Genomic DNA, 19817 nt, shown 5'->3' on the forward strand with positions numbered 1-19817 from the left:
AGATGGTATAAAAATGGAAAGGTTGGGGACTAAATTTGAAAGGCTTTGAATGCCAGATGGAGGATTTTGTATGCTCATGTAGTCAATAGATAAGGACTGGAGTTTATTGATTAGGGGAAAACGACCAGATCTACATTGTAGGAAAATCACTTTAGTACCTAAATGGAGGATGGATTAGAGTGGGAAGAGACTTGAGTCAGGTAGACCCACCAGCAGGCTGCGTCAATAGTCTAAGTATGAGGTGATGAGGGACTGCACTAAGAGGGATGGCAAAGTCAGAGAAGAGAAGTATTTAAGAGATGTTGAAAAGGTGAAATCTCCAGGCCTTGGCAACAATTTGGATACGAAGGTGGAGATGGGGTGAGAGATAATGAGGAATCCAGGATGACAGCTAGGTTGGAAGCTTCAGAGTTGGAAGGCTGGTATTTCCCTCCAGAGAATAGGAAAGTACAGAAGAAAGAGAGTGAGTACCATATTGGACATATTGAGTTTAATGTCTGCTGGAGCTGTCTGAAGGGTAGTTGGAGATATGAGATTGGAGAACAGCAAAAAGTCTGAAGGAGGCTAGGTAGATTCAATAATCATCAGCTTATATTATAATTAAATTCATGGGAGATGATGATATCATCAAGTGAAATAGTATAGGAGAAGAGAAGGGGGGCCCTGGGGGACTCCTTTGTTTCGAAGGTGGGATTTGAAAGAGGATATAGTAAAAGGGGACAAAAAAGGAGCTGTCAGATAGGAAAGGACTATCCTGAAAACATAGGGAGAAGAGAGTATCAAGGAGGAGAAAGTGATCAGTAGTATCAAAAGCTGTGCAGAGGCCAAGGAGAATGAGGACTGAGAAAAGACCACTGAATTTGGTGACTAAGAAATAATTAATAACTTTTAAGAGAGCAATTTTGGTGGAATGATAAACCAAATTGTAAAAATGTTAAAAAGAGAGTGAGAGGAAAGAAAGAAAAGGTTTCCTTTATAATCCTATGATCAGAATTCATCAGATATGTGATTTTAAATATAACAGAAGTCATGCATAATAATTGCTAACATGTTGTTAACAATTGTATCTACAATTGAATAAGTAAATGTTTCTTTTTAAAAAAAACTTTTGAAAACTAATAAAGAGGTATCACACATAAATAGTAACTAGATCTATCTGTCCATCTATGTATCCTTCCATCCATCTCTATCTCTACCTAACTCTCTATCTTCCAGTTTTAAATCTATGTTCCTATGATCAGATTTCATCAGCCTTGTGATTTTAGATATGTGATACATAAAAATAATTGTTGATATTTTTTTAATACTTACTATATGCCAAGTGCTTGCTAGTCACTTTACAAATGTGATCTCATTTGATCCTCACACAACCCTGGGAAGAGGCACTATTATCATTTCCATTTTATAGTTAAGAAAACTGAGACAGAGAAGTAATTTACCCAGGATGACCCAATAAGCATTTGAGACTGGTTTTGAACTCAGATTTCCTTGAGTTCAGGCCCAGAGTTCTGTCCACTGTGCCAGCTAGCTACCTATTTGAGCTGGTGGCAGACATGGAATTAATTTGGCATCTAATTAAGTCTTCCATTAAGTCTTCTTGATCAGGCTTTGCACATATTTTAAGTCATATTTTATATCATTATGATCAGTTCTCTAAAACACCAAGGGCACATAAGGTCTTTTGTTACTACTGGGTTTTTTTTTTAAGTCTAACAGGTGATTAGGGTAGATATTTGAGAGAGAGAGAGAGAGAGAGAGAGAGAGAGAGAGAGAGAGAGAGAGAGAGAGAGAGAGAGAGAGAGAGAGAGAGAGAGAGAGAGAGAGAGAGAGAGAGAGAGAGAGAGAGAGAGAGAGAGAGAGAGAGAGAGAGAGAGAGAGAGAGAGAGAGAGAGAGAGAGAGAGAGAGAGAGAGAGAGAGAGAGAGAGAGAGAGAGAGAGAGAGAGAGAGAACAAGCCTGTCTTCTCAGGGGCTTACTCACAGGAAACTGACTTTGTAATGGTTTCTTTTCCTTTCTGTTCAGTTACTCTTCAAGTAACATGTGCATTTCCCTTTCTACCAGTAAAGAAAGATTTGTTCAGCTTGTTGAAACTTCTGAAAGGGAACCTTTAAAAGAACGGAATTTTTAGGTGCTTGGCTGCTCAAATTTCCATCAGTACAATGAGCTTTCGGGGAAAAGTTTTTAAAAAGGATCCTAGTGACTTCTGGAAAAAGAGGCGAACCATGAGGAGAACAAATCAAGGAGAACTTCACAAATTTAGTTCTGTAGGTATCTGCATTTTATATTGTATTTTTAAAATTTTCAGTATTTATGAGGAGGGAGCTAAGAAAACTTCTTGGGTGTGATCTATAATAGTTTTAAAGAAGCGGTGGGTGGACTCAAGTTTGTAAGGTGAATAATGACTTTCAAACAGGTGTTGACATAAGAAATTGGCAAAAATTCCCTTAAATGCCAAAAAAAATGCATGGAACAATCAGACACCTTATTTTTGTATTCTTTTGAATGGGTATATCTTCTCCAAAGTATATTCTTTCATTTTATTCATAGAGAAAAATCTTTTAGATATGATAACTTCTGTTTTCTTAAGAACACTGAGTACATTTGGAATTTATATCTATTTACTTTAAAATCAAAATATAGTTTTACTTTTCAGGAGTAGCTATATAATTTTTATAAAAGGAACCTTCTGGTTCTAGAGAATAACTTTTTGTGTTATTTTGAAATTTACCTGGTAAATTACCTCCATATTCCATTGAATGATCTACCTTTTGAATAACTAAAAAACTTACTCAAGAAGGAAAATCTAAAGAAGGATTTGATTTGGTTAGATTTAAGCTGTCTTCTAAAATGTAAAGTACAATAAAAATTAGATCCTCTCGGAAAGTTTAAAAGGCTATGTTTTGCTTTGTGGCATATATTTCTATTAAAATTCCAATTAAATCTTTTTGGAATTAACTTCTGAAAAGCTTTACAAATGATAAAAAGAAAGAAATAAACCTCTACTTTGCTTTCATAGTCTTGAAGGATTTGTATCTTATAAACAGTTGATAGTTAAGTGTATGAACCATCTGCCAGAAGATCTTTAAAGGTTCTTTGGTTGGATGAGAGACCATTTGTAGAAGAAAATTCAATAACCAAAGAATAGAAAACTGGGTTTTTCTTTGAAATTGGCAAAGATAGCTTTTAGGCCCAGCATTGTCTTGAGCCTAGAAAGTTTATTATTAAAGGAAAAGGAAATTTCTTAATTGTGTGGCCTCACCCCTTACTAAACTTCTTAGGTGAAAAAGGAGCTGATGACCATCTTTGTACCATATTACAGGAGTACCAACCCTAAATTAGTGCCCTAAATTTCCCCTTTGCTTTCCTCTTATTCCTGAGGTGATTGGCAGTGAAAAGTAACAGCAGTTCTGAGCCACATTCATGGTCTTGATAAATCAGGAGAAGGGAACATACTGTCATAGTACCCCCTTGGTACCTGGTTAGTCCCCAGGGGAAAACCAAAATGCCTGATTCCTCAACCTAGTTTCTGATATTTTGTAGATTTGAATCTCTCCCACTCAGTATTTTATAACTGAGATGTGCTGCAATCATGGCCCAATCTTATTTCCTATCTTTTGGAAGTTTAGTGTTTGGGGCTTTCATTGTGTTTTGTTTTGCTATCAGAATAATAATTGGGTGGGTCATTCTAACTGATTTAAATAGAAATTAAGTTAATCTTGAGATCAGTCCAAATGCCAGGGTTCACTGCTTTAATATTCTCAGCTGAGTTGTGTTTGGAGATTCTGAGATAGAAGACCATTTGGACTTCCTTATTCCCATGATCACTAGAATGGACAAGCAGCAAATGAATTATATTATTTGTATTTATTTTACATAAGCCTAAAGTAGGCAGGGGAAGGAGGGGGAGGAGGGTATTACCATTCATTTATCTATAATCATGGAATATCAGTTGGAAACAACCTCAAAGAGCAACTAATCCAACCTTTTCCAGACAGAAAATCCCTTATTCTATAAAATTGAAATGACATAAATGCTTTACTTGTCTCTCGGGATCCTATGTAAGGATCAGATGAGATTGTATATACAAATTGTTTTGAACAATATGCAATGCTAGATAAATGTCAGTTCTCATTATCACTAATAATAATCTCAGCTTTTTGTACTTATATGTCAATGACTTTAGGTTATTCATTTTAACCCCTTGGAGCTAGTTCTATAATGGTTTGTGTGCCAGTCTTGCAATCAGAAATACCTGGGTTCAAATTCCATCTATGACACTAATCAGCTCCCTACCTTGAGTGTGTCAGCCTCAGCTAATTCTCTAAGACTTGACTGCTAAGTGATAGATATATTGTGTCTATTTGCATTGATAATCATAAATCCTTGAAACAGAGAAGCATGATGGGTTTGATGATTATTATTACTGTTGTTATATCGACAATAATATTAATACCTACCCTCACTACCCCATCAGACTTTTAAGAGCATCGATAAGATAGCAAGTAGTGAGAGCATTGCTAATATATAAAGCATTACATGAATGCCCATATCACTACCTGGGAAGATGGGGCATAGGGCAAAAATTGATGTAGTTTTTGTTTGAGTGAATCCTACAATTAGGTTCATTGGGTCATAAAACAGGAGCCCCTCCCCATCTGATTCCAAATTTTAAACCCTCTCAGGTCATCCTGCAGGGACAGTTCTGAATATGGATTTGGTATTGTGGTGTAATTCCTACAGTTGATTTTTAACCCAAGAAACTATATTGAAGAATGAGGTTGGTTCACTTTAGGGGAAGAAAAATCACTGAGCCTTCTTCCTCATCCATATGACCTCATTTGAATTTTTGGTGCTAGAAGGAAGCTAAAATAAATGCAAACATCTCAAGACTCTTTGGAACAACCCAACCTAGACTGGCCATTTTTAGGATGATGTTAATATCTGAGTGGACCTCCCTGGGCTTTCATCAAGTTAAAATTGCACAACTAAAATGATTTCATGTCTAGGACATGTCAGAGGCAGAGATTAGTCAGTTGATAAAATTTTTAGAAACTGATTGTTCAACCAATAAATGAACATATAAAAATAATTCTCCTTTTAGCTGCTTCTGGCATATTGCAGTTTAGTAAAAGGATTTATTATTTAGATACAACTTATGGGATATATCTTTTTTAAAACAACAATATTGATTTTTTAACTAAACAAAGTTGACCTTGTTCCAAGCCAGCTATTTGTAAAGCCTTAGATTTAAATGGAATTTTCCATGCATGCTGCAAAGATCAGTCACTCCCTAAAAACAATCTCTATTTCAGAAGAGCTTTGCTGCCAAGTCATGGTTGTCAAGGATCCTCCATCCATTGTGCCCCCTCCCCACAAAGAAAGCTCTAAAACTTAACAAGTACACCTTTATGCCTCACAAAACATACTTGGCAGACAATCTGGCCTATTTTGCTTTCTTCATAAGCATTTTATAGCTAGAAATCTTACCCTGTTGGCATGTGTTAAAATTGTGTTGGGAGTTTGTTATTAGAGTAATCCAGCTTTCACGTGAGTGATGCTGAAAATCTTATGCATGCCCATCTACCTTGGCAAGTGGTTTGCCAAGTCAATAAAAAGTTAATTAAATTAAAAGCCAATTAAAAGAGAACTGTAAAAAAATAATGTCTCCTGGTAGCATTGTCAATTAGAAAGCATACCCTTAATATTTTTATTAATGTTGTTTTTGTTTGTTTGTCTATCTAATTTTAAGTAAGCATTGGAGTTTGCAGCACTGAAAATAAGTAAATAGAGCATATTATTCCTGAACATCATTTTATTTTTCAAAATAGAATGAAAGAATTTACTGAATTCTAAAAGCTATAATTTGTTTACAGAAATTAAAAATGTTTATTAAGCAATATAAACACAATTCTCTTTGAGGTTATGTGATACCTAGAAGTCATTAATTTAAAGGATTTTAGATCAGTTAGAAACTTGGAGGTACTCAAATTTCTACTTTTCCCCTCTGACATATACCTTGCCAATATTTCAAGAGAAGAATGAAATGTTTGTAAAACTGTGTATAGCTACTAAACAGTTTTGCTACTTACATACACACACATTATATATACATATATAATATACATTCATATATAAATATTTTTGCATCTTATGCTGTGCCACCACCAGACCCATAACTTGTTTAAAGTGATGGGCTTTATACTAAGACATCAACTTTAGAGGACACTGACAGCATCTCCTTCAGTGATGGTCCTAGTTGGTAAGCACAATGAGTTACCAAACTGTGGATTCCTCCCTTCTTTTCTCCTCAAGCCCATCATGACATACCCTCTACAGTACTATCTGATTCTGGCATCTATATCTATCTCATCCCTTCCTTTTAAGAGCAGACTTCATGAATCTTGCCTAAGCACAAAAATGCCTTGTTAGATTTCAGCCAATAAATTCATTTCCTTTTTCTTTCATCTTGTGGAAACTAGCCTCCCCCTCCCCAGTCCAACCTCAAATATTAGAACTTAAAGAGCCCTTGGAAATATTGTTTGTGTACTCTGATTGTGTTCCTTTATGGTAAAGAAAAAAAGTTTGGACTTGAATATGAATTTAGGAGTTTTGGAATGGCAGGAAACAAAAATTGTGTTATGTTGGGAATGAGAAGATGGTAAAACTATAAATATTAAACAATTCCAATATTAAACATTCCAAGTCATGGACGAATGCATGGAAGTTAGTGATAATAAAGATGGACTCAAAGAAGCAAGGGAAACTGAGGAAATAGATTTTACAAAAGGGAAAGGGCTAGAAGAATAGCAGGTTGGATGAGTTGCGTGACAATGTAAAAAACAAATGTTGAGAAATTGATTATAGTATTAAACTCAGGTTATCCAGGGGCTGAGATAACATTTTCATGCCATTCAGTAATTATCATTGAAATGCATTCAGAAAGGATTTTATTTTCCTCAAAGACCTAGGCTAAGAGAAACAATCTGGTTGGCTTGGAGGTCCAGCTCAATAGAGAGTGGATATCTGTTTATCTTGGCAAAGCTGGCCTTTGTGAATATGTAGTATGTGTGTAATGTGCTTACCTATGTATATTATATACTCCGAGCTTGCTCACAGTATAGTTCATGCATTATGAAAGCCTGGCTTTGAATGAGATTCTTTGGATGACTCACTATAGAGGAGGGAAACTGCAGAAACCAAACAAGCAAGGCTGTGATACCAAGGAGAATCCTTCATCTCCCCTTGGTGGCTGTGGGCAAGGCCAACTGACAAACTCAAAGTATACTTTCTAGGCGTACTTCACTGGCAGTTTTCAACTTCATCTTTTGCATATTCCAAATCCTTCTTCATTACTTCTTCCCATGTCCTACCCCTACCAATCAAAATGATGAATGAGAATGTAAGATCAGGGGATTAATCGTTCAGCGAATATTTGTTAAATGCCTACTATATGCCTACTATATGGTAGGTTTTGGGCATGCAATACAGAAAAGTAATCCATACCCTCAAGGTACTTACATTATAACATTAATTTACTAACACATTTTAACAGGAGAGAAAATGGGTATATATAAGTATGATAAAATGATTAAAAGAGAACAGATATAAAAGAGGTCTAATCAAGGGAGTTAGGAAGCAAGATATCATCAATTAAAATGTGGAAATATTTCATGTAGAAAAAGATGGTTCTTGAACTATTGAAAGAAGAAAAGGATTCTGAGACAGACTAAAGAGAGAGCTTATTTTAGGCATGGTTGAATGGCCAGTGGAAAGACATGAAACTAGGAAGTGGAGTGCCATGTGAGCAGCATGACCAATTTCACTAAACTATAAAGTGTGGGAGGAATGGCAATATACAATGAGACTAGAAAGATGGGTTATGATCAGAATGTGAAGAATTTTGAAAACCAAATAGTGGAGTTTATACTTAATGTTAGAAACATAGACTGACCTCAGATACTTATAAGTTGTGTGACCCTAGGTTAGTCTCTTATCCTTATTTACCTCAGTTTCCTCATCTGTAAAAATGAACTGGAAAAGGATGGCACACAACTAGAAACCCTAAATTGGATCATTAAGAATCAGACACAAGTGAGCAAAAACAAAAGCAAAAGGGATCCTTTGAAATGTATTCAGTAGAGGAATGACATATGCTCAAGGAAAATTATTTAGAAACTATATGGAGGATGGATTAGAATTGGAGACATTTTAAGCAGAGACCAATTAAGAAGTAGTTTCAAAAGGTTGATGAGGATCTGGACTAAGATGTTGGCTCTGAGTGTAATGAGAAGAGAAAGATGCCAGTAATGGTGTAGAGGTAGATATGTATTTTAGCCATAGATTGGATCTGTGACAAAGAAGAGAGATTAATTGAGGATAACAACAAAATTACAAACCTAGAAGCCTGGAAAGATATTAGTATCGTCAGTAGCAACAGTTCAGTAAAAGGTAGATTTGGGTAGGAGGGAAGGTAATTTATTCTGTCTTGATTTTTCTTAAGGAAATCCAGTTTGAAATGTTCAGTAGACAGTTAATGCTATGGGATGGAAGCTTAGCTTAGCCCAGACTTTTGTTTGGGACTCAATAAATCAATCTGATAAGTTGTCTGTATAGAGATGATCATTATAAACTCATGGGAGCTGATGAAGTCCCGAAGAGAAAGAGTGTAGAAAAAGTGAAGTCAAACCAGGATAAAGAATTGTCGAACATTCACTGTTAAGAGACATGATATATAGATGATGAGCTAGCAAATCAGACAGTCCTAGGGAGAATAGTATCACCAAAACCCATAGGAGATATTTTCTAAGAGGAAGGTAGTCAGGAGAGTCAAGGATGAGAATGGAGATTAGACCATCAGATCTAACAATTTAAAAATTATTGCTAATTCTGGAAAGAGCAGTTTCAACTGAAGCAAAGTAGAAAGCCAAATGGTTGAGGAATGAGAGGACAGAAAATGAAGCAATGAGTATAGACAGCTCTTTCTGGACGGGAGGAAAGTGAGAAGGGTAATAGTTTGAGGGCATGATGGGGTCTTGGGAAGTTTTTGTTTGTTTTTAAATAAGGGAAAAAAGATTTTGTAGTCAGTAGGATCCTAGACTGAAAGAAAAAAGGGTTTTAGACGACATCATCATATCTAACATGCTCATTTAGCTGAGAAAACTGAGGCACAGAGAGCTTATTTTTTTTTAATTCAGCTTAGTGCCCATTACGCAAAGTATTGTCCTCATCTCTAAGGATAATTACTGTAACTTTTGTGATGTGTCCACATAATGACCCTAGTTTTATCAGCCATCTGCCTAAAGTAGGCTATACAGGTCCAGAAAGAATACTAAATACTAGATTTTTCATTACCAGGAAAATGTTCCCTTTCCTCAGAGAGCTAGCCAATATGATTAACTAATCTATAATTCATTCTTTTACCCCCCCATCCTGTTGTCATGCATATATTTTTATCCAAATCTCTGTTGTTAACAATTTCAATGGTAACAATGTCTTAACTGAGAGGAAGTGACTTTAAGAATGGGAATAGATAACCAGAGTGAATAAATTTGGGGGAAATGCGATCTTTTTATGGCCCATGACATATATGATATAGACTGGCTATGTTTAGCAAGAATTGATTAGAGAGTAATACAATACCATTTTTAAATCTAACTCTTCTAACATGGAAAGGAAAACATTGAATGTAGATACATTCCCTCATGGGTCCTTTCACCTCAGGCATAATAGAAAAGAGACAAGCAATTCAAAAGTGGAATGGAAGATTTAAAAGCGGCATGTTGGTCTCTCCCACCAGAGTTATATTTAGGATTGGGTTGAAAGGATTTTGATCTCAGTCATTAAATTTAAAGGGCACAAATAGCACTTTCACTCTTATTCTGTCCTTGGGGAGATCACTAGAAGACTTAAAGCAAAGGTTATTAATTTCTTGTTGCCTGTGTTGAGAGTAGATTCCTATTTCAGGTACAGATTGGATCAAATGGACATGCAGATCCCTTTCAAATCTGAGAAACTAAATTGAGTGAAACAAGGGTCACCTGAAAAGGATGCTTTTCAATGCAGAATGGAAGTGCACTTTAAGATGAATTCTATACATTTAATATCATTGAATTCTATAAATCTAATAAATGTTCTTATAAAAGCAGATGATGATATTCTTTGAAAGAATATCTGAGTTGACATCGTGTTGCATCAGTCAGAATTATGAGAGCTGGCCACCATCTCTTGATACAAACTAGTTTACTAAAGCTAAAAACCTGTCCTGTAAATGTACTAGTCAGTGGTCACAGATAAATATTTCTAAAATCTTTTCAAATTTAATTAGAGAAAATAAGAGTTTTTTTTCCACTGTTTTTTTCTTACTAATAGTTATCACTATTTTTTCTCTTATTCCCCCTAAGAAATTTTAGACAGAAAAGTGAATAAATGAAGGAAGAGAATGATTGCCTGGAACTATGAGAAATAATTTTTAAAGTAAAAAACTGAAAGTGTTGATAAGAATTTCAGACACATATAGATGATATGAGCTAGAGTTTGTTTAGGATTTGAAGGAGCACTTGATTTTTGCCATTTCATATGTTAGTGGCAACTTTTCAACAGCACAATTTAAATCAATTCAATTAAAACTTCCAGAAATATACCCTAAGGCATTAATATCCTTGTGCTTTAAAACAGGGACTAGTAATTTAGTTTTGATGTATTTTTAATGATATTTATCTATCATTTTCCCAAAGTGTTTGTAGGAAACTAAGTGAGACACATAACAATTTTATTTGCTTCTTCTCAGGCATGATTCCTACCTTCTCTACAAATGCCATTAACATTTGCAGTTAACAATCTTTTCAACTACTTTTCAGATTTGAGGGGTCTAAATTCTAAGCTGTTGATGAGAGATTTATATCTCTGATACTTCATTTCCCTCAAAGGACTCAAAGGATCTGAATGCAAGCTGATTGAAAACCCTACATCAGAGTAATTGCCAAAAGGCTATTTTAATACCTAAACTTTTAATCTCCTATACGTATTTAAAAATAAAAAGATTTAAGGATATGGAATGTTACGATTTCTTTCAAAAGGTCATTTTGAAAAATCTCTCAGGCAAGACCTAAAAAAAAGGGTCAAGGTTGGGGTTTAAAAACATAAATATTCTCATTTATACTTCTTTTCTCAAAGCCATTATTACTAATCTAAATTCATTTTTTAACTCTATGCTTTTTAGTGTTATGGAACTTCTTTGGCAGTCTGAAGACTATGGACCTTTCTCAGAAAAATTATTTTATATGACTAAGATCAAATATCTACATTGAAATGCAGTTATCAACACATTGAAAACAAGTTCATAGTTCCCAGGTTAAGAACCCCTGCCAATGCAATAGTAGCTCATATGAGTTTAAGAGATCTGTGAGGATTACGCGATTTAAATGCTATTAACTCTACTTGTTCTGAGGAATACATTTCATCTGAGAAGACATTATTATCTTTGTTAACAAGGAATATATTTCATATCCATAGGCTCATAGAATGTATTCATTGGGAAGGACCTGGGAAATCTTTTTATCTAAACCCCTAATTTAATGAACAAGGAAATGTAGTCCCAGGATATTGATAATTTTCCTATCTTTATATAGCTAGTAAGAGAAATAACAGATACTAGCACCCAGATTTACTGGATTCAAGCTCACTGGTTTCTGTTTGTTTTGTTTTCCACTCTACCATCCTAAAGATCATTGCCTCTACTTCTTAGAATTTCTAACTTCCTTTGGAGCTCAGTTCTTGGGCCACCTCCTATGAGAAGTCTTTCCTGACAACCTCCTACCTCCATAGTTCTTTGTGTAACAATAGAATGTAAGTTCCTTGAAGGCAGAGAAGATTGGTTTCTTGGTGTCGCCAGTTTCTTAGTATTAATGAATGATTTAAGGTACTGGGTGTCCCAAAAGTCTCTGTGATGATTTGAGCTCATAAATGGCATTAAATCTTTGGGACTCCTATATTATTGAAATTTCTCCTTATTTTCATGATATTGTTATTTTTACAAGCTGAAAAAGAGTTCAGAAGTCAGTATGAGTGCTCTTTAATCCTTATTTAACAACTTTCTTCTTGGCAGACATGGCTCATCTTCGTGCCCATAGTTAAGATATGTGGGCAGTTTCCACTGGGATATAAGACTAAATGAGCTTGATCTCACTCCCCTGGGCTATGAGCAGCTATTAAAGATCTAACAGAAAGCTTCCTTAAAAAAAGGAAATGGAAAATCCAGGGGCAGCTGATTTTGAGCCATGAAATTGGAGTGGACCCAAGCATGATTAATCAGGGTATTACTGTACATTTACAATGATAATTAGATGCCTCAATGTGTAATTATTGTGTAGCCAAAATATTCAAGTTAATTCACAAAACCTCAGCCCCCAAACCTAAAAACGAGGGGGGCAAGTAAGCAACTGTAAAGCTTAGTGGTAGGCATTGTATTCTCCTTCTTTATTCCATAAATGCTAACATTTCCCCCTTACTTCTCAGTTTTTTTTTTCCATATCCTAAATCTTGTTGTTCAGTTGTTTCAATCATGTTTGAAAATTTGTGACCCCATTTGAAGTTTTTTGGCAAAGATACTCAAGTAGCTTGCCATTTCCTTCTCCAGTTCATTTTATAGATGAGGAAATTGAAGCAAACAGAATTAAATGACTTGACCAGGGTCTCATAACTAGTAAGCATCTAATGCCAAATTTGAACTAAGGCCTTTCTACTCCACACATGGTGTTCTATCCACTTTGCCATCAAGTTTCCCATCCTAAATGGTAATTTGTTTCATATTTCATACATTATTATCTTTAGTGGGGAAAAACTGGCAATTGAAATATATTTCTGTTTATAACTTTCTCCAAATCAATATACCTGACATAATTAATATTTCTCTTTGTAGATGTAGATAAACATATTTTCTAAATTTGGTTCCTTAATGCAAAATGCAAATTTCACAAAATTCAAAAACTCTTACAACTAAGAATGATCAAGCCTATCATCATCTTCATTCATAAGGAATATATGAGATATCCCTTCAAGTTGCATGTTTTCTTTCCACCTTCCTTTTAAGTATATGTGTTTATTCTACTGTCTCCAGGATCCATGTATTTAACTATGATTATTCAGCATCACATCACTTGACTGATGCTTACAGTCTTCTCTTTAGTAACATGTTATTCTGTCATTTAACTCCCCCTTTGTGTCTAAATTAGGGGGGCTTGATGCATATGGATTCAACAATTTCTTGCCAGAACACTGAGCCAACTGCTTATATGTCAATTATGGGTTCCATGAAAGTCCTATCTTTTATTGCTGATGGATTCTATATTTATTATCCTATGCTGGTTATTATTCTCTATATTGCTACTTAGTTTAGGAACATGTCTGAATCTGCTAGGTTTAAAACAATTCATGTAAGATAATGATATGACATCTGATTTAGTCAATGAAGGAAAAGAATTAATTAGATGAGAGAAGAGAAAGAGGCAAAGACAAGAAGAAGATGAAAATCAAAGAAGAGAATGGAAAGAGCATTATGGAAACTATTGAGAAGATTCCACCAGGAATAGAGATGTTCATACTGACCCAAAAAAGTCAAATTATGCAGAAACCAATACCAAAAGACTATCTAGGTATACAAGATCTAATAATCTGACTGAAAGAGATAGAATTGAATTACTCCAAGATTCAGAACCCCTGGATTTTAATGCAGAAACGTTCATTGATGATCCTCTTGAATGTGAATCAGGAAGGTTTCAATCTAGTGGAAGATATCTGTCAATGTGTCGAAGCCAAATATTTGATGATGTCTAAAGTTTGAAAATAGTTAGGGGACAATTGACTCTTTAAAGCCTGCATATCCAAGTCAATTCTCATGTTCTACAGTATTGTAACATCAGTGTACCCTCAGAATTTGCTTTCTATTTGGAAGAAGAAAAGTCAAGTTAGGGTAAAAAAATGACACTGAGAATTTACACCTTGTGTAATAATTTATTTCTCATCAAGTAGTAGAGGACCAGATACTTGTGGGATTTATTGCATATGATGCAGTTTTTTATGTGTTCTCTCAATTAATATTAATTTTTAATCTTATAAAGGCATATCCCTTAAAGCATCTTAGATCATGGACAGAAGATTCTTTAAGTAATAGCTAGAGTACTGGATTTAGAATTGTGAAGATCTTGATTTAAATATCAACCCTGAAATTTCCTAATGGTGTCAGAAAATTGACCTCTATGTGCTAAGTCATAGAAGGATTCAGATTAGTGATGATAGAAGGACTTCAAACAGCAAGAGTTTCCTCACCTTGTTAAAATTAGATGGATACATATTCATGGAAGTAAGACAACAGTAAAAAACACTAAAAAATAGTTATATGTAATCAAAATCACATTTTGCATAGACTAGATCTCACTACTTAAAACAATAATTTTTTTTTGTTTTAATTATGAACTTAACAGTTAAGACAGCATGTTTCAGGGTATAAAAACAGGTAAAAGGTGTGTGTGACCTTTGAATTTTCATTACATAGAATTTTTATATCTATATATAGAGATGATAACAAAAACAATAGTAAAATTGTTCTGTATGTCCTTATGTTTGTCTTTAATTCTGTAGATTAAAAATGTTTATTGCCACTCTTTTTAAATTTTGATTTACTCACTAATATTCCTCCCAACCATTTTCCAAATAAAAACTCACTCTATAACAAATACAATCAAAGAAAAAACAACACATTGGTCATATAGAGAATGTATGTCTTATTTTCTTTTCTACCTGTAATCCTAATCTTTCTGCCAAAAGGTGAAAAAGTATGTCTCCTCATCAGTCTTTTGAAAAACTGATCTCATGATTGGTTATGTTAAGAGTTTTCAGATCTCTCAGAATTATTTCCTTTATGTTATTATTATGGTCATTATATATAAATTACTTTCCTGGTTCTGCTCTTTTCAATCTGCATCAGTTTATATATGTTTTTTCCATATTTCTTTAAATCTGTAAAATTCCATTATGGTCTTGACATGAGGGAATATGACCTCTGGACAAGAAAGAAGTGTGATATGGATTCTACAAAGGTTGCTCACCCTTGGGACCCAGCTGCACCTACACAAAACATCCTTAGTTGTGAGAAAATTACTTCTATCCAGGAAAAGCTGTGTCACCCCTTTGCAAAGGTGTTATCTATGTATGCACTGCTTAGTTAGTACTTTTATACTCGAGTTGTGCCCATTCTCCTCACAGACCTTGTTTATATTTGTGGGAGAAAAGTTAATTAACTGCTACTTATTTTTAGTGGGGAGCTCATATTCAACAATACTCTAAACCTAGCCTTCCAGGATTATCCCTCTTGGAATCCATACTGCCATTTTGAGTGAGAATCAATGAAGTAGTTCCAAAGGGGTGCTATACTTGAATTTCTGTATTTTTTTCTTTTGGGAACTGTCTAGAACTCCCTACTTTAAAAGGTCCTAGTGTCTTACTGAATAATATAAATAATCCTTTTGAAGTATAAATAATCATTCTCTGACTTGTCAGTTTTATGTGTCTGGATTTTCTTAATGTAGGACACTCTATAGATTAAAAGACCAAATAGGGAAGAAAATTTACATATTCATCAATTAAGATTCTGCTTAAATTCAGTTCAGCACTAATAATTTGCATGTTTGAACCATAGCTGTTTTCATTAGAAACATTAGTTCTATAAGTCAAAGATTATTTGCTTACAATTAGATCTAAAATCAGATGTAAATTTCAGTCATTGGCTTTCACAAAGTGCCCCAAATTCAGTATCACACAGAGAAGAATAGTTCACTGTGAAGTAGCAAATGATAGTTTTGATTAGTGCAAAATGTCTTTCTGACTTAATAAATGATTGCCATTCTCTTTAGAACTAAAAATAGAACACTAATAGATGAACTCCTAATTGTGCTTCCCTTTTTACTGACTTAAGCTTTTGTTCTCATATATAAAATCTGCTACTTGTTATTAATGATCTCTGTTCTCCTCTACCTTTTAAAAAACTAAAAGTAGAATTTATTAGGTATTTGTGATTAATCTTTTATCTTGTACTTATTATATTGATATTTTTCTGCTTCCTCCCTAGAATTGTTATTTAAGGGTTAAATTTTAAAAGCCAAATAATTAAACATTATATTGACTTAAATATATTGCCTGGTATATATATATATATATATATATATGTAAATACCCCTGGTATCAGCTCCATAGGGGAAAAGATAGATAGGTAATCTATTATGAAAAATAAAATAATTACATAAAATTATCATGTAAAACATAAGTATGGAAAGGCTGATTCTTTCAATCAAAAAAAATTGTGTTTATAGGTTTAAAGCTTGGATGTCTTCTAGTATGGGCCTCTTATTTTACAGAATAAGGAAAATGAAGTTAATGTAATATCAGTGTAAGAACTGGGAAACAAACCAAAGTCCTATCAGTGCAAATCATTCTTCTTTACACAGCCCCATGATACCTATAAACACTATTATTATTACTGCTTTTATTTTCATTATCATGATCTTACTACAAATATGACTAGAGTACCCACTCATGTTTTATAGAAGCTAGAACCAGGGGAAAGTAAAATTAATATAATTGTACTAGAAAGATCTAGGCTGGTAAAAGGCTAGAGTCCCACCATCTCAAACCCTATTCCAGCCACCTGAGCTTCTCGCCCTTTATCTTGCCTGTATTCCAAGGTTAGGATAGGGTATTCTGCTTCCTCTCCATATTCTTATAATAGGTTCAGTATCCCTAGATATAACCCATGACCCACAGCTAGGAGATCATGGATCTCTTCTGTATCCCTCCTAAAAATCAGTAAGTAGTTTACAATACAACTAAAAGTTGTGAGACATGAAACCAAGTCTTGGTGTTACACTCTCAAAGATCTGCTTCATGTTGATGTTTGGAGTTGTGGGTGTTGTGATGTCATTGCTCTAAGACTTTGAAAAACTAGATTTGATCTCATTAGAATTGGTAGAACTTCACCTGTGAAGTCTGGGGATGACCTGCTAAATTGCTCTGATTTGGAGGAGACAGAAACTGTCTTATTGAGCTGTTTAAATTCCCCTGTTTGGTCCTATGTCCTTACTTTCATATAGTGAACTCTGGGTGAGGAAATGCCCATCAAGTTAGATCAGAAACTCTTCTGCAATTTAGAATGTGGGTTGAATAATTTGTAGTATTGTTTTTTAAATTTTTATTTAAGACATTCCAGGTGAAAAAATTCCCCCTAGCAATGTAGACCAGTCACAGATTTTTATAAAGTGTCTACTCTATACCAACCACAGTGCTAGATGCTCAGATTAAAAATAAAAAGATACAATTATTTCTTCCTTTGTTAAACTTAAATTCTTTTTTTAAGATATCTTATTTTCCTGAGGGTTTTTGTTTGCTTTAAATTTTATGTTTATTATTATGCAAAGCACTTCCATATTGGTCATTGTTATATGAACACACTCATACAAAACCAAAACCCCCAAACAAAACTATAAATTCGCTGATGTGAAAGATAGTATGTGTTTATCTGCACCCATCCAACTCCAACAGTTCTTCCTCTGGAGGTGGATTGCATTCCCTGGATGAACTTACCATCCAGTGAGGAAGACAAGACAATCATAAACAGGTATAGACAAAATATATGCAATGCAAATACTGGGAGGACAGAGAAGGCTAATGGTAGAAGTTGGCTCTTGACTAAGTCTTAAAGTAAACCAGGGATTCTAAGAGGTGGAAGTTGGTGAGAACCATGTTCCAAGCATGAGAGATGCTGATTTTAAAGTCACAGGAATGGGAGACATAGTATCATATGGAAAGAATGGCAAGAAGTCCAGAAGAGGTGGACCATTGAGTGTGTGGAGTGTCGAGGCTAAGAAGGAGGAGGGGAGGAACACGCAAGAAAAGGTAGCATGGGGTCAGATTATGAAGAGCTCTAAATACCAAACAGAGGGGTTTACATTTGACCTTATAGGCAATAGGAAACCACTGGAGCTTTTTGAATGTGTGTATGTGTTGGAGGTGAGGAAATAGATGTGGTGACATGGTCAGAGCTGAGTTTAAAGAGAATCACTTCAACTGCTCTGTGAATGATCAGTTTGAGTGATGAGAGACTTAGAACAGGAAATCCTAGTAAGAGGTAATTATAGTAGTCCAGGTGAAACATGATGAGGGTCTGAACCAAGGAAGTGCCCCTGTGCCTGGAGAAAAAAGGACCTAGGTGAGATTAAATGATAAGAATTGACAACTGATTAAATATATAGAATAAATGTGATGAGTCAAGCATGATGGTCACATGAGAGGATGATAGTGTCCTTGACAATAATAAGGAAGCTTATAATGGGGGTAGATTTGGGGTGAGAAGATAATGAATTCTTGTTGGGTGTATGTGGGATTTGAGATACCTTGTTTTTGTTCAGTCACACCCAACTTTTCATGAACCCCTTTGGGGTTTTCGTGGCAAAGATACTGGAGTGGTTGGCCATTTCCTTGTCTAGTTCATTTTGCAAATGAGGAAACTGAGCCAAACAGGGTTCAGACATGCCCAGGGTCACACAGCTAGAAAATTTCTGAAGCCAGATTTGAACTCAGGAAGATGAATCTTTCTGACTTCAGGCCCAATACTTTATCCACTGTACCACTTAATTACCCCAGTACCTGAAGGCTATTGATCATCATGTTGATCATCAAATGGATATTGAAGAGAAAACAATGTAAGGAAAGATTATAGAACTGATTATATACATCTGAATATGTAAATTTTCATAAACATTTGAGATCATGGGAACTGATGAAATCATTAAGTGTAGAATGACTAGAGAGCCTGGGAGAGAACCTTGGGGGAAACCCACAGGTGAAAAATATATGAAAAGTATGCAAAGGACACTGAGGAATCCTGGAAAGAAGGTAAGAGGAGAACAAGGAAATCACATAATAGTTTGGTGAGTTTAGAACCTCCTAGTGGAACACTAGGTAAATTTCCTTTATCTCCTCTAATTGCCTATATTATCTCTTTCCTTAAAAAAGGAAAAAAAAAACTTCTTAGAATTGGTGTTAAGAACTGGTTGCAAGACACAAGAGGTAAGGGCTCAACAACTGAGGTTAAGTGTCTTGCTCAGAGTCACACAGCTAGGAAGTCTCTAAGGCTAAATTTGAACCCAGGTCCTCCCAACTCCAGATCTGGCTCTCTATTCACTGAGCCACCTAGCTGCCCCATCCCTTAATTATTTCTATAGATTTGATATTCTTTTTTCTCTTGCAAACAAACCCCAGAAAATTCAATCTTGTGATCTATAATGTGTAGAGATAATACAGAAGACAAAGAGAAGTGGCCATTAGATAGAGGACAGTGTTAGAGGAAGGGAACAAGTTATTAGAGTTTACATGCAGCAGATTTTGAAACTCAGCCAAGTCAGAGAGCCATGTTGGCTCAGGTGCTAGGAAAGGTCTAGGAGATCAAGAAAGTTAATTAAAGAGGCCAATGTGAAAGAGTGCTGAGACTGAAGGCAAGGTGCCCTGGACTAGTTCTGAGAGAAACATCTGGTGTCCTGGAAAACTGATTTAGGTGAGTGCGGTCTCAGGTTCTGGGCTGAATCCTTGCCTCTTTCAAAATAGGCTACAATAATGAGAAAATATTTCTTTTGTGTTGAGGCCTCATTCTTTTTATATGAAATTAAATTGGATATTATTTTTGAATTTGGTTAAATGGAACAAATGGACACCAAAAATCTTTAGACACATGGCCAACAACTCACCACTATTTTCCAACACCAGCCCTGGTGCATA

The 19817-nt window shown here is 35.0% G+C and overlaps 1 protein-coding gene across 17 annotated transcripts in view; it reads left to right on the forward strand.

Annotated features, from left to right (window-relative positions):
* DOCK10 (dedicator of cytokinesis 10) overlaps nt 1-19817 on the forward strand; it is a 375674-nt gene that overhangs the window by 147250 nt on the left and 208607 nt on the right. The window contains exon 1 of one of the 17 annotated variants that reach the window (XM_056807147.1): nt 1969-2263. The exons of 14 other annotated variants lie outside the window; for them this stretch is intronic. In XM_056807147.1, the coding sequence (XP_056663125.1) occupies nt 2159-2263 (105 nt within the window). In that variant the 5' untranslated portion in view covers nt 1969-2158. Of the gene's footprint in view, nt 1-1968; nt 2264-19817 lie in introns of those variants that run through there. 2 more of the 17 variants (XM_056807151.1, XM_007502189.3) reach the window with 2 other exon arrangements.

The sequence above is a fragment of the Monodelphis domestica genome, chromosome 8 (genome assembly GCF_027887165.1).
Source record: "Monodelphis domestica isolate mMonDom1 chromosome 8, mMonDom1.pri, whole genome shotgun sequence".
NCBI lineage: Eukaryota > Metazoa > Chordata > Mammalia > Didelphimorphia > Didelphidae > Monodelphis > Monodelphis domestica.